At 49.8% G+C, this 14,830-nt stretch overlaps 1 protein-coding gene across 2 annotated transcripts in view; it reads left to right on the top strand.

The window, feature by feature from the left end:
• SHB (SH2 domain containing adaptor protein B) overlaps window positions 1-14,830 on the top strand; it is a 136,003-nt gene that overhangs the window by 39,359 nt on the left and 81,814 nt on the right. For both annotated transcript variants that reach the window (XM_040481748.1, XM_040481747.1), the window contains exon 2: window positions 10,508-10,628. In XM_040481748.1, the coding sequence (XP_040337682.1) occupies window positions 10,508-10,628 (121 nt within the window). The remainder of the gene's footprint in view (window positions 1-10,507; window positions 10,629-14,830) is intronic.

Raw genomic sequence — 14,830 nt, 5'->3', positions numbered from 1 at the left:
ACTCAGTCTCGGAAAAGGTAGACACCCTCCCAGAGCCCTACAGCTGGTGAGAAGCCAGGAAGCACTGAAGCTCGAACCTCTGAATCCAGTACCACCCTCAGCATCCCTGCCTGCCCTGGCTCCCGCCTGGCACACCTTGTAGGGGCCCTACTGCACGCCAGGGCTGTCCGTGGTAAAGAGGGAACCGGCTCCAGAACCTGCCTCCCAGGTTTGGCGAAGCAGACAGGTGTCCACATGGCTGCAATTCAGGAAAGGGTACGAAGGGGCCTCACCCGTGCACATACTCGTCTGCCTCAAACAAGCCTGCTGAGTATCTCCTGCCCTCTTCGGGGAGGTAAACTGATTAATACTGCTCTCCCTGGAGACTGGATGCTCCATGAGGCAGGGGTACAGGCCTCCCTCTGCTCCTTGCCGCATCCCAGCTCAGAGCTCATTGCCTGGCAGGTTGTGAGGATGGGGTAAATGTGATTGAACAAGGCTTTGACACCGTTACAGACAGGTTTGTTGTCGCAAAGCTCTGTCAGCAATAACTTTCCTGTACTTACATTGGAAAGTGCTGAGTACATATGAGAAGTGCTTTGGGGTTCAGGGGCAGTTTCTTAGCCTAGAGGTCTGCATGTGAGAAAGAGTTAATTGAAGCTTGATGGCATCATTTTAAAAAGTGAATCACCATTTATTACTGAGCACCCACTATTAAGCGGAATATAATTGGGAACCCTCAAATCTGGTGGTGGTAATTATGGCCGATGCTGCATGTCTTCAATAAAAAGGTGGTGACTTTGGGGGGAGGGCAGCTGTTTAGTGCTGCTTGTGTTTTAAGATGCTCTGGCCTGCCTTGCGGCTCTTGTGTTAGAAATGTGCATGCATCATCCTAATGGGATCCATTCAGAGAGAAGTGCCCCTTCATTTAGTACGGATCCCGGGGCCGGGGTTGCCAGTCACTTGGGCTGCACCTGGCCTGAGCCCTTTCTCCCCTTAATCTCAGCTCTGGGCACGGAGCTCACATGGGTTGGAGAGATCCCGCCTCACCCAGCCACTGCAGCTCATCTCCACAGCCTGCACGGAGGCCTGGCTTTTAAAGGTACTGTAGCTCTCAGGAAGGCCTTTGGCTTCTAGGCTCTGTTTTGCTTTACATACTTTTCCTGTGAGAACACTGGAGAAGTTGTTCTTACTGTACAGAGTCTTCTGTTACCGTGAGAAAGCCTCACGGGCATTCCTGATCCTTTCTCAGGAAGAAAGCAGCAGAAGGGCCGGGCCTACCAGGCACAGAAAGATCACTTAAATTCAGTTGTCCAAAACTCATTTTGGAAGCAGGCAGGCTATACATACATACAGATAACAGGTTCTCCTGTGGTTATGATTTGGTGGGAGTTTGGTTTTGTCACTCCAGTAATGAGCATTCTCTTCCTGGATATCCAGGTGACCTCCATAAGCCCCTTTCCCTCTCCGGGCCTCAGTTTCTTCCCCCATAAGACGAGGGGATCCATCAGGCTAGATGACAGTTGAGATGATGATAATCACACCTGACATTTCTTGAGCACTTGCTGTGTGCTGGACCCATTCTAAGTCCATCACTTAATCCTGGTCCGTTTAGTCCGTATCCTCTTGTCACCTTATAAACAAGGCAGCTGAGGCATGGAGCAGTAAAGGACTTTGAGAGCCATCCCACATCCCTGCTCCAGATGATATGTTCTCCAACCCTAAGTGTTCTGCAAAGGAAAGAAGAAAATCCCACTCTTACCCTTCTTGATCCAGGGCTGGTCTGAGAGCATTTTCTAGGCAGTGACCCCAAACCCCAGAAGGAGCACTTGTCCCACTTGAGCAAGAAACATGCAAGAAAGGACTGTCTGGGAAGCTAGGTGGAAGTTGATGGGGTTTGTCAGAGGGCTGGGCAGTGCTGAGCCAGAGCCTAGGGGAGGACAAAGGGAGGCTCAGTGGATGCTGCTGCCTGGGGCCCACCTCCCACAGGGAGCTGTCTTGGGGGACGGCGGGGGGGGGGGGGGGGGGGGGATGATAGATGGATGTTAAGAGTGGTGGTCCTTGCAAGAGGCGCTAAGCTTTTCCTAGGGGTGGGGAGAGTGCTTGTGCAAATTGACAATGTTAGGAAGGATTTCTTTAAACTTTATTTATTTATTTATTTATTTAGTCAGTCATCTCTACACCCAACGTGGGGCACAAACTCAGGACCCTGAGATCAAGATTCATATGCCTTCCTGACTGAGCCAGCCAGCTTCCCCATGTTAGGAATGATTTTAGAAGAAACATTAGATAGCCATATAGGTACTACAGAAACAACATGGACCTGTGTATTAGGAAACGTTGGGTTACCTGTTTTGGGTATTGACCTTTACCACCCCTCCTCCTCGGGGCCTCCTGCTCCCCAGTAAATTCAATGTTTTCAGATTGGGTACTGGTACATATTGGGGTTCCATGTGAGGTTTCCTTTACACAATTCCACACATAAAAATTTGAAACCCAATGGACTTAGATTATCTCCCAGGACTCTTCCACTCTGACCTCACATGTAATGCCACTGCAGACCCCTGTGTGCTTCTGTCCTCAAGAGGGATGCAGTGAATTCCGTCTCTGGTCCTAGCTGAAGGCAATTAAATTCTAGGATTGAGCTATTTCTGAGTTCAAAATAGAACCTTCCACTGCTGAGAGATGCTGAGAAGCCAGTCCCTACGACCTATTCAACAAGCTTCTGAGGTAAACAGAGGGCTGAGCTGGGCTCCACTCCAGCAGCCTCCCACCCAGGACGCAGAGCCTTCTCCACGGGGTTAAACTGAGTGAGGGTGAGGAGTGTGTGTGTGTGACTGTGTGTGTGAGAGAGAGAGAGAGGGGCTGAGCAAGCAGGGCCTGAGAGGAGCTGACAGAGGCTGTAATTTGAAATGCGTTTTTCCTAACAAGTTGGAGCCTGCAGGTGTCTAGGCAAGCAGCTGTGGCCGTGGGAGGGGCAGGACTGGAAAGACCAGTGGAGACCACTTAAAACACCCCTGGCCTCCTGACATGTGGGGCAAGATAACTGGCTGGTCTGTAAAGAAGCGTGTGCAATAGAGCCCCCAAGGTCTGCACAAAGCAATGGGTGGCGCCTGCCAGAGGAAGATTGCCCACATGACTGAATTATAAAGTCATGAACTCCCAGCCACTGGAAGCACTTGACCTCCAAGCATGAAAAGAGGGGCTTAGAACTTTGGGCAGAATTCTGAATTCTGCATGGCTGAATCAGACCTCAGAGGAAAGAAAGGGAACCAGTCCTAGGTCAGTGTGAAAAAGTGCTCCCCTCCATCTGATTTCCAGGAGTTGCCGCTGAATGCGAGAATGTAGCTAATTAATCTTCCCCAGATTAATTTCCTTGCCATGTCAGAAATGATTTATTAGTTCACCTGTAAGGAGAGTTGTCTATGATGGTTAAAACCAGGGACCGGGAGAAATGAGCAAGGGGGTGCTTGCTTGCATCTCCACTTGGGGCATCTCTGCAGCCCCATGTGTGTCCCAGCCTGGTTCTCTGGACCGCTCGGAGCCCTGGACACAGTCTAGAGACCAGGAGCACGCTGCTGCCTCCCAGCACACAGGTGGGGTGGCCCCGGGGGTCCCACGAGGTTCTCTTCTTCTTAGCCAAGTGCCCCCGAGTAGGAGGTACATCTTACCCAAAGCCTAAAAGGAAAAAAAGGATTGTTCACAAACATTTTTCTTTTTGTGGTTGAGAACTCTGACAGCTATTGTCATGCCTAATTGCAGCTAGTTTTCTCTGTCACCACTGGAGCCTTGATGGGTTCTTCTTAGGTCTCTGTTTTGTCTTCTTCACTAAATCTCCACCGCTTGTGAGCAGAGACTCTCCCCAGCACTTAGCTCCATCCTGGGCCCCCAGAAGTTGCCACCATCGCCTTTTCTTTGTAAACTGCTGACGCGTCCCCAAATCATCTCAGTGTTTTCTCCTCATAACATTCATGTGAAGCTGAGAAGCCAAGCCATCTTCTTGTTCAGTTCCACAGGTGAATTGATGAAACTCAGAGATAAAGCAGGCTGTCCAGAGTTACTCTGAAGGGCCATCCCTGCTTGGTGATGTCCTTCCTTTCTGCGGTGCCATTTTCTGTGTATTTTCACGGCCCCAGGCAGCTGCTGCTGGTCAGCTTTGAGCTTTGGAAATATCGCCTACCTTGGTCACAGTGGGGGTTTGCAAACAGCCACCCATCTAGGCGGTTCTGGAAGCTGAACTTCTGCTGCAGGGCGGCTGAATCTGTGCTAAGAAAACAGAGCACAGACAGGTGATAGCCAGTGAGCTGAGCTCTACCCAAAGCAGACACCCACCTTGGCACCTCTGTTTGGACACTGAAATGGTAGGAACTCTGGTTTCCAGGCAGCATGCCCCTTTATGGCCGTTAGATGTCCTTTCTGACTCCCCGAGCTTGCTTCTATATAGTTTCTGGGTATGTGCAGAACATTTGTCCACTGTCTTTTTCTTAGACAGCCTGCTGGTCATTTGAAGCCGTCTCCACACCCCAACATTTCAGTTTCTTTAATGTCATCTCTTAGTTGGTATGGCAACAGAGCCTCCATCATGGGGACATCATGCCTGCCAGGGTTTGTGTCATGGTGGATCTCAAAGGAGGACCAGGACTCCGGTCTGCCCAGTCCCCTACTGGGGGACAGAGGCAGGGAGCCTTCTGGCTGCTGCTGCCACCTCATGCCCTGCATGCTGTTCGGTCACCTTCAGGGATCCCTCCTGACCTCCACAGTGAGAGAAGGAGCCAGGTTGCCTTGGGTGCTGTGTGGACTCATGCTGTCCTTTCCTGTGCCCCCCACTCCCCACCTCCAAATGAATGGGAGGCCAGTCACACATCACACTGTATTTTCAGCAGGTGAATGATGTGTGTTGAATTATGATAGAGTCTGCACCCACTGCCTATATAAGGCACAGAGAGTATGTCCCATCTTAGCTGTTCTCATCTTAGCGGTACTCTTGACCTTTCTGACATGAGCCCTGCGGCTTTGCAGACATATATAAACTGGAGGGAGCCACATCTTCAGCTGTCACATTTCCAAAGAGGTCTGTGACCCACAAACTGTTAAGAAAACTTGTATAGTTTTAATGGCAAACTGGTGAGGAAACGGTCTGACTGGGACCATGTAGAACATTCCCAGGTGTGTTCAGATGCAATTTGCTCTGGGGTAGAAGTCATGGGCCTGGAAAGGACCCAGGACCTCATGGGTTGCTGCCCCCTCACTTCCCAGGGAAAGAAAAGCAGCACAGAATGAGGGAGAATTCTCTTGCCTCATCCAACAAGTGGTTGAGCTGGGGCAGCCCAATGCCACCAGTTCCCATAGGCAGCAGAGCTCGTGGAAGTGACCACATGGCTCAGAGGAGGTGCCCGTGGAGCAGAAGGGACAGCGTGGGTGACCCATTCCCAGAAGGTGGTGCTTTTCTGCCTCTCTTATCACACCTTTTTTTTTTTTTTTTTTTTTTTAAAGCAGGGATGCCTCACGCATTTCAGCAGTGGCTATTGTCCACAGTCCTGTCAGCTTTCCTGGGGCTGTGTGATCTCCCTGCAGAGTTTGCTGAGAGCCATGTTGACATAACCTAAACGGGTCTATGCTCCAGGACAGAGAACCTTGCACATCCTCATGGCCCAGTCTCCCCTCATGGGGCGGGGCAGGGCAGGGTCTTGCCTGGTAACCCTCTCCCCCCTGCCCAGGCTGTGTTGCTTCATCTGGGGCCAGCCCTCAGAATTACACAGGGAATGCCATTACCTCTACGTCTTAGATTCTGGAGATCGACCAAGGCATGTTGGGTCATCTCTTACTCTACTTAATCCCCAGGGAAGAAAGCAAGAGAGAGCTGAGTTTAACATTGACTTCTTACTTCAGTTTAATGAACAGGGCTGAGAAATACCTGGGGAAAGTGAAATTCCAGAGTAATATCTGGAGGTTTAGCTTTAGATTGGTGGGGGAGGGGGCTGGCTGTAGCTTAAAGCTTCTCAAACTTTCCTGGTAAGAATCACCTGGGTTACTTATTAAATATACAGATTATTGTGGCTAGGGATCTGTTTTTTTAACAAGCATTCCAGGCCATTCCTATCTCTAGGCAAGTTTGGGAAACAGTTTATCTACTGTACCAAAAATAGCCTATGAAAAGAGTGCTTTTTTAAGAAGTTTAATTTTGCATGTAACACATTAATAAGTTTTCCTTATTTGAAAAATACATTAACATTACAGGCAAATCTCCTTTGATTTCCTCTAACCACTCAATCTCAGGCCTTCGCTGCCCCAGAGGAGCTATCTGTTTAAAGTTTATATCTCCCTAGAGATGCCCAACTGGCTCAGTCCATAGAGCATGTGACTCTTGATCTCAGGATTGTGAGTTCACGCTCCATGTTGGGTGTAGAGATTACTTAAAAAATATATAAAATCTCTTTTTAAAAAAAGTTTATTTCTCCCTAGGTCTTTTCTTTACATTAATAGAGCTTTCTGTTTCATTTTTCATAAGTAGGTATCATGTTGTATTTTATTATTCTACAACCTGCTTTCTTTCCATTCAAAGCTATGCTGTAGAGAACTATGTTCGTGCATATAGAGCAACTGCTTTTTTTTTTTAACCTGCTGCATAATATTTCATAGTATGGAACTAGCACGGTTTATTTAGCAATTCCCCTATTGATGGGTATAGCAGGCGCTTACAGTTTCTCATTATTATGTGCTCCCGTGAGCATCCTTACCTGGCTCCTTGTGCACATTTGGGAATAAATATCATGAAATGAAATTGCTGGGTCAATCCATGTGCATTTTTGGATTTTCATGGGCTTTGCCAATAGCTGTCCCTTCAAAGAGGCTTTGCCAATTACCTTTCCGTTGAGAGCATGGGAAGAGGACCCGGCTCTCCCCACAGGTGTGGCTGTCTCAGAAAAGCATGTGGCCAAGTGTGGTCAAGTGGCAACACCCATCTTCCTCTAGTGCTTCCCTTTGGGCGTGAACAGGAAGACTACTTCCTATCACAAAGCAAAATTCCCAAGATAAAAACACCCAGGCCTCAGACTACTGGAAGGGAGGGACCAGTTTCACATAGCAGTGTGTGCAAACCAGAAAAGAGGCATGTGGAGCCGACTGCAGTCTGCAGCCAGCTCACAGAGCCTATTCAGAAAGGCAGCAAGCATGGTGGAATTCTGAAACCCTCTGGGTTGCAGTGGGCTATTACAAAATGAGAATTTAAAGCAGGTCTCTCAAGGACCCCCATGAACCCACTGCTTTATAAGCCTGTGAAAGTCCTCTGGAGCACTGGGCTGACCTGAGGTCTCTAGTTTTGTTTGAAAGCAAGGAAAGCCTTGCCTAGGGTTTAGCCATAACCCTCTTCCTTTTTCGGAGATGGACCAGTGCACCCATCCCAGGAGGCCAAGAAGGCGCTTGTGACCCGCTGGTTGGACAGGCTCTAACAGCCCACCTTTCTGCTGCTGCTCAGCTGCATAGTGGAGTTGTGAGACCAGTAGGCTGGCCCCCTCTAAGCTCTGTGCCTGTGGGACCATGAGCAGGGCCGTGAAGGGGTCCAATGTCCAATGCCAGTCAGGTCTTCACCAATCCAAGATGGAAATCAAGGAAAAGTTCTCACAAGCACAGGTAGCCTGACCTGCAGAGAAGTCCCGACTGGCTCCCTTTGGGTTGAATTGTTCTATTAGATTCAAGGACATTTTAAAGCAAAGCAGTGTCAGCCCCAGTAGGAATCCAAACCCACATCTGGGGAAACTGCTTCCCTTTCGTTTAACTCAGAAAATCAGCAACGTTCACTCAAGCCCCCTGCCAGCCCTCCTGACTTGCAGTGCGAGCTGGGCAATTGGGACAGCAGTTACAATGCTCAGTGCTTGTGGCCCAGGGCCTGTGGCAAGTTGCTCGGGCACTCTGGTTAACTGTCTGCTCAACTCTCCCAGCACCTGGTTAAACTTTTACTCCAAAAACCAGGACATGATTTTGCAAAAGGTCAGACAGCCCAGTTAAGTGTTTGCCAAGTTTCAGGTTGCTCAAACCTCAGATTCCCTCCCCTCCACCAACCTCACTTTGAAGTTGGAAAGCAAATTGATTAAATATACATTTTAGGAACCTTCCGATTTGCTTCTTAAACTAACAATTCTAAGCTTTTTTTTTTTTTTCTAATGGAAGGATTTTCAACTGTCATCAGGTATAACTGGAACCATATGTCAGCAGAGACCAGGGGCTTTTCCTGGTTTTAGGATTTGTAAATTCTTATTGAAACGGAAGTAAGCAGGGCAGGCAGCTGGGGGCCCCTTGACAACCTGAGCTCAGATCTCGTTTTAATTAGAAAATACAGATAGTGTCTGCTGAACTGAAGGCCTCCCAGAGCTCCTGTCCCAGGGCGAACAAAGATTTGGTTTATATCCTGCAAGCCTTCCCTGTTTGCAAATTACAGAGCACTTCCGAAAGGAGCTGGAATGTTGATTTCCAGATTACGGAGACTGCAGCCCACTCCCTCCCCTGTCTTCCCCCTTCCTCAGCTAATCCCCCCAAAATAATTTGGTTTTCTTGGGGAAATATTTGCTCCCTTCCTGAAATAGATGGAGGATGTTCATGTTGAAAAGAGAGGGTAAGGCTGTGTGGAATAGATGTCATCCACATCAGGCTCATGGTTTTCTCCATTTGGACTTCTAGTCGCTTGAACTCTGAGACACAAAACCCTACACCAGATCAGCCTCTGAGCTGTTCTGTTTGACAGTGGTTCACGTGTATAATTTTCTCCCTAATGTATTCTGCAAATGGTAGAGTAAAAATATCAAGTGAAAGACATTGCCAGACCCAGCGCTCCCCCCATCCCCATTTCCCCCTGCCTGGTGTCATTTGAGCTCAGTGAGTCTCAAGAAAGGCCACGATTACAATGTCAGCATCTGGAAGTGTCCCCGCTGGGACTCTAAGCCTGTCCCACTGCCACAATAAAGCAGTGGCAGAGCAGTGGCAGTGGGGTCACACATACTCAGATTTCGGGCGCTCCCGCCCTGGGTCATTCCCTGATAAGCTTGCTCTTGTTCAGGGAGCAGTGACTGCTATGTGCCATGCCTCCCATCAGCTCCCCCCCGCCCCCACCGGCCGCATGCCAGTGACAGGGCTGCTGCACGCTGTCCCTCCGCGGGCATCACATTCCTGGCAGCTGAAGGTCACTTGCTCCCTCTGCCAGGGCTGCTGCCACAAGCTGCCATTTACCAGGCAGACAAAGGGGGATTTTCCCTTCCCCTGGGTTTATAGGCCCCTCAAATGCTTTACATTCCAGGAGCTGGGAGAGAGAAGAGGCTCCTGTGGTTTCTAATTAAACCCACAATTTAAATAACAATTCATGTAACCCCAAGGGTTGAGAGAAATGCTAACCTATCCCCTCTCCAGAGAGGCAGCTGGGTGGCCCTGGCTGGGAGGCTGAGTACTTGCCCTTTGCCAGATGTGACCAAAGGGGCAAAGAACTCCACGGAGGTCACAGCAGCTTTGCTGTGGGGCTAGGGTGCTGTGACAGGGAGTGGGTTTCCCCACTAGTAAGTGTGCCCCTTTATGAAGCTTAGAAAGTCAGAAATGGGAGGAGAAACTGCCATGTTTACTCTTAGCCCAAGAATTTTTACTCTCCTCCGGGGAAAATGTGGAACTTTGTCTCCAAAGTGTTCACATCCCAGATTCTCACGTGCTCCTAGGACTCCCCTCCCTGCCCCCGCTGCCTACCCCGAGGTGACTCTGTATTTGGTGGAACTTTGCTTTTTTCTGAAATGCTGACTAGTGAGGAGGCCGAGAGAACAGCCCTGAGAGGCAGAGGATGTGGCTGAGGGTCTTAGTCAAGCCCCTTCCCTCTCTGGACCTCAGTTTCCCCATCTGTTACAGAAGAGTCTTCCAGTTTATTGCTTCCGAGCCCCTTTCTGACCATGGCAGTCTATGGGTCCCTGAGCTGCTTTTGTATTTTCTTTGGGTCTGCCTGGGGCCACAGTCATGTTTGCAGTGTGTTGATCTCACCAAATTGTTGTCTGATTACCCAAGGCATGCTTGTGTTCCAGATTGGGGGAAGATGGAACGCTGAACATAATTATCTCTAGGCAGGCTCTTCTAGGCCTCAGCCAGCACCAGGAGCATGTCAGCATCTCTAGGCTTTGCTATCTCATTTCCAACTTTCCTCCATTTCCATTCCATTAAATTGAGCAACTCACATTCCCCAAAGACGCCCTCCAGGTCCTTGCCTTTGTGCTTCCCTACCCAGATGCCCTTCTGTTCTCATGGCTGTGCCCGGAACAGCCAGGCTGCCTGCTCAGAGGCCCCTCCCTTGTAAGGAGCACTGCCAGTGTGGGTCTTTTTGTTAGGGGTACGAGAATTGGAGCTCCCTAAGGGCAGGCACCAGCTCTTTCCTGTCTCCACCTCCCCCTCCTTGCTGGTATGAGGCAGGCTCCATTTATGTTTGTTGGAACAAAGCCTGGTTGTGAACAGAAGTGAAGCAGAAAGCCAGAGGTGGATTCACACACTCCTGCCATCTTGCTCCCTGCAGGTGACCATTGCTGATGACTATTCTGATCCCTTCGATGCCAAGAATGATCTCAAGAACAAAGCAGGAAAGGGAGAGAGTGCTGGCTACATGGAGCCCTACGAGGCCCAGAGGATCATGACAGGTAAGCAGAGCTGCTGGCACAGGGACTCAGCAGGGAGGCAGAGGGGCCGCTCCTGGCAGGTGCCCAGCCAGCCTCAGCAGGGGAAGGTTTGCACTTGCACCACGGTGGTTGGAGGATAGTGCTGTGTTGAATCTTCACTACAGTTCACCAGTTCATGTCTCACCTACATCAGGAAGAACCTGGCAGGGCACACTGAAAGTCCAGAAAAGTACAGGGCACCAAGTAACAGTTACCCAAGGTAAGAACTAAAAAAATACAAAAGGAATTTCTGCTGAAGAAAAATACAGCTTTTGAGATCGAAAACTTAGCCTGGAGCTTCCTAGCAGCCAGGGCAATCAAAGAAGCATGCTGGGTCATCTTCCTTTCACTCCCTAGTCCACGCAGGGGGGGGGGGGCAGTGGTGTTCGATTGTTGGGGACAAAATTATCCCTGGCCCCACACCAGGAAATCTTTGGCATATAGCTGGAAGCAGCATTAAGTCCTCTGGTCTACATGGCAAGTTTATAGAAAATACAGAGACTTTCCCCACTGTGGCTGTTTTCCTGTTGGCCCCAGATGACAAAACCTTGTCCAAATAGTCATGTGGGACCCAGAAGAAAGTGGCTATGTGTGCATTACCCTGCTTAGGGCATCTTTAAGGAGTGAATGGTTATGAGGTGTCTGCCATCTCAGACCCTTGGCATGAGCAGGCAGTAGGGAGAAACCACACACGTGGGTCCTCCTGGCTCAGGAGGATGGTCCAGAGACAAAAGAATAGTCCTATGGATTGGCCCCCTGTGACCCCACACTGGGCAGGAACATGAACAGGGGTACCACATGAGACTAGAGTGCAGGAGCGTGGCCAGTAGCAGGTTGGGAGCCGCTTTGACTTTTGAGGCCTAGTGAATTGGTGCCCTGTGTGTCTTGGGATTTGGGTTACAGATGCCACTTTCTAAAGTGGCCCTCTTATGGTTTGCTCGGTGTTCATGTCTTTGGGTACATTCTCTTGATTCCTCTCAAATTAGAAGAAGAAAGGGAAAGGAAGCAACATTGAGCACTTAGTGTATGCTGCGCCCATGCCGAGTGTAGCTCATAGGGTTGAGGAGACCGCATGCAACAATTGCTGAAAAATACGGGTACAAATCCAGACCCTGCCTCTAAGACTCTGCCTCATGCTCTCCCGTTCCTGGGTACTGATTCTCTGGCCACCAGTGTGGCCTCCAGAACACTTAGCCACTTTGCAAAAGGCTGAGGCAGGGAGTGATTAGACCAGACTTCTGTAGGGCCTCCTGCTCTCTCCTGATCTCTCCTGGGAGAGTGGCCTCTGTGGGCAGCAAGAGGCAGAGAGCTGGGGCTGGCGCCTGGCAGAGGGGTAGCCTGCTCTCCTCCAGTGACTTAGGGAAACAGGTCTGCTGGTGGAATCTTGTTCACCTCAGGACTGTAGTGATACCCACTCCCGCTGCTACATGCCATCATCTCCACTGGGTTTGGTGAACTGTCAGCTCTGTGGGAGCACCGGGGGCATGTCAGCCCAGGGTTAAAGGAGTGGTGGTTACAGGAGTGACTTTGGGACCCTCTGCCACATTCAGATGTCAGGCAGCAAGGGATATTCAAGGCCACTTGAACCCAACAGCCTCATTTTATAGATGGGAAAACTGAGGCTACAGAGGGAGAGATACTTGCCTGAAGATACATAGTAAGTTGGTGGCAGAATGGCAAGTGTGGCCTGTGCTTGGCAGGGCAGTCTGTGGGGTGGAGTCCTGGAGGAAGTGTATGTTTGTGCTTGATGCTGGGGTATCCGGGACACAAGGAAATGGTGGGAGCCATCTGAGGCTGGAACCCCCGCCAAGCTCCAGGCTCTGTACTGGGCCCTTTGACATATATACTTTTAAGCCTCACCATATCCCTGCAAAAGGAAGTAGTGTCTCACTTTACACAGGAGGGAAACAGGACAAATCGCTTCCCTGGGGTCACACAGGTACAAGTGAGGGGCTCAGACCTACATCTGCAGAACATGGGACTAGGGTGGAAGGGCACATCTGGGAATCCAGACATTGTGGACATGGCTGTCTTTGGAATGGAGCTGGTTCCTCCTTGGTGCATCTGTGGACCTCAGTGTCAAGTAGCTGCTTAGCTGGACAGAACTGTTCTGTGGGACTTTGGCTTTTTAATAAGACACACCCACGGCAGCTAGGTCCAAGGCAGGGCGGTTTGATTTAATTAGAGATCTGTTAAGATCTTATGCATTCTGTCTCCAAAGAGTCATCCTTGTGTTTGCTGCTCTGCACTCTCTTCCTAGCTTACAGGCTATGCCCAAATTTACCCACATTTTCGGTTTCTAAGGAAATAGGTGATTAAACAGGACGTTTTCTAGCTGTAACGACCTTACTGCAGCTCCCTTTGACTCAGAATTCTTTGTGTGTAACGTCATCGCTCTGACTGATGGCAGGGAGAGGGGGCTGGGGTGAGCCAGTGCTGTGTAAATGTTCTAGGAAGCAGCTCGTCAGGGGAGAGGGGGGCAGTGGATCACAGGGTGCATGCTATAACATTTACGTGTGCATGCAACTTCTAGGAACAGGGCAAGCGTCTTTGGTAGATAGGAATAACCCTGTTGGGAAGAGCATCCCCTCTCTGCCTGAGATGGCATACCTCTCTGTACTACTGCAGAAGGAACCCAGGTGGAATCAAGCAGATCTGAGATGGCCACTTGCCACCTGAATGACCTTGGGGCTCAGTTTCCCTGTGCAAAGCAGTAGTCTTAGAGCAGGCAGTTCGTCATACTTCTAGCTGTTTGGTTTGCAAACTGGCTGTTTGAGCTTTGGCAACACATTTTGTGCCTCTGTTTTTACCTATTTGTGGAGGTAGCTGCTAGGCTCTTGTACTTGTTTACAGCATTTGATGTGAATTCTTGTTGGATACTCACCATCTCTTTCTTTCTTTCCTTCTTTCTTTCTTTCTTTCTTTCTTTCTTTCTTTCTTTCTTTCTTTCTTTCATGTTTACTTACTTATTTTTGAGAGAGAGAGAGAGCAAGCGCGCACAAGTTGGGGAGGGAGAGAGACAGACAGAAAGACAGAATCTAAAGCAGGCTCCAGGCTCCAAGCTGTCAGCTCAGAGCCCAACACGGGGCTTAAACCCACGAACAGTGAGATCATGACCTGAGCCAAAGTCGGACGCTTAATCTATTGAGCCATCCAGGCTCCCCTCACCATCACCCTTTAAAGTGTAGCTGCCCGTTTTACTGATGCAGAAACTGAGGCACAGAGAGGTTAAGTAAGTAGCCAGATAGTGAGTTGTGAGGCTGACTGTTGAGGCCCTATTTCAGCCACTGTGCAGGACGTTTTGTCCAGGGCCTGTGCAGCCCTGGGGTGCTGCAGCTTGATTTTCAGAACCCCCCTCCTACCCCGGGTGGCTCACACAGCCCGTGATTAGCTGATGGGGTTTTGTTCTTGCCTCCTTGACTCCATGCAGCGGGTGGATGGGGGAGGCTTTGGGGAGGTGTGCTTTTGTGAACAGAGAACTCAGCCCAGCCCCACAGGCTGTGGTTGCAAAAGAGGGTGAGGAGAAGTGCACCTGTTTCCTCAGGGGCTCCTCTCACCTCTTCCCTCTGTCTGCCTCAGTTTCCCTCTCCATAGATTCCCCTTTGTATCACCCACAGGAATTAGGTTCTGGTTCAAGATGGAGGTGAAGCTCTCCACAGAACCTCACAACCCAAATGCCCATGAATTGTCTGGGCTTTGCTCTCTGCCCCCATTGCCCCTCTCATCCCAAAAGCAGCTTCAGAGGTAGCTACTGAAAACCCAAGGGCTCTGTGGAACCCAGTGGGGAAGCTCGTGACCCAGTTCAAGCTTTCCTTTTTATAGGTAGAGAAACGGGCTCAAAAAAAGTCATAATCCTTTTGAGATGTTTTTGAACTTACCAATTAAATATGAAGCTGTCCTGTGAGGCAATGTGTTGCCCATCCCTAGAGGTATCCAGGCAGAGGCAAAACAGCCCACATTGAGAGATGACATAAAGATAGTCAAGTAACAGATGGGTGGTGGGCTCAAGCCACCCCTGAAGTCTGTGTCAACCGTGAGTTCCGAGATGTCATGATTCACTGTGCATTGCATCATCATTAGACACCTAAGACCAGGCCCGTGAAGGGAGTACCGGAGACCAGCTCTGAATAGGAAAAGGATCTGGCAGCTTCCTTTGTCAGTGCCAGCCTGGCTTGTGCTAACAT

Source organism: Herpailurus yagouaroundi, unplaced genomic scaffold (assembly GCF_014898765.1).
Source record: "Herpailurus yagouaroundi ecotype Mexico unplaced genomic scaffold, PumYag 160, whole genome shotgun sequence".
Classification (NCBI taxonomy): Eukaryota; Metazoa; Chordata; class Mammalia; order Carnivora; family Felidae; genus Herpailurus; species Herpailurus yagouaroundi.
This window is presented reverse-complemented; position numbering and strand designations above follow the sequence as displayed.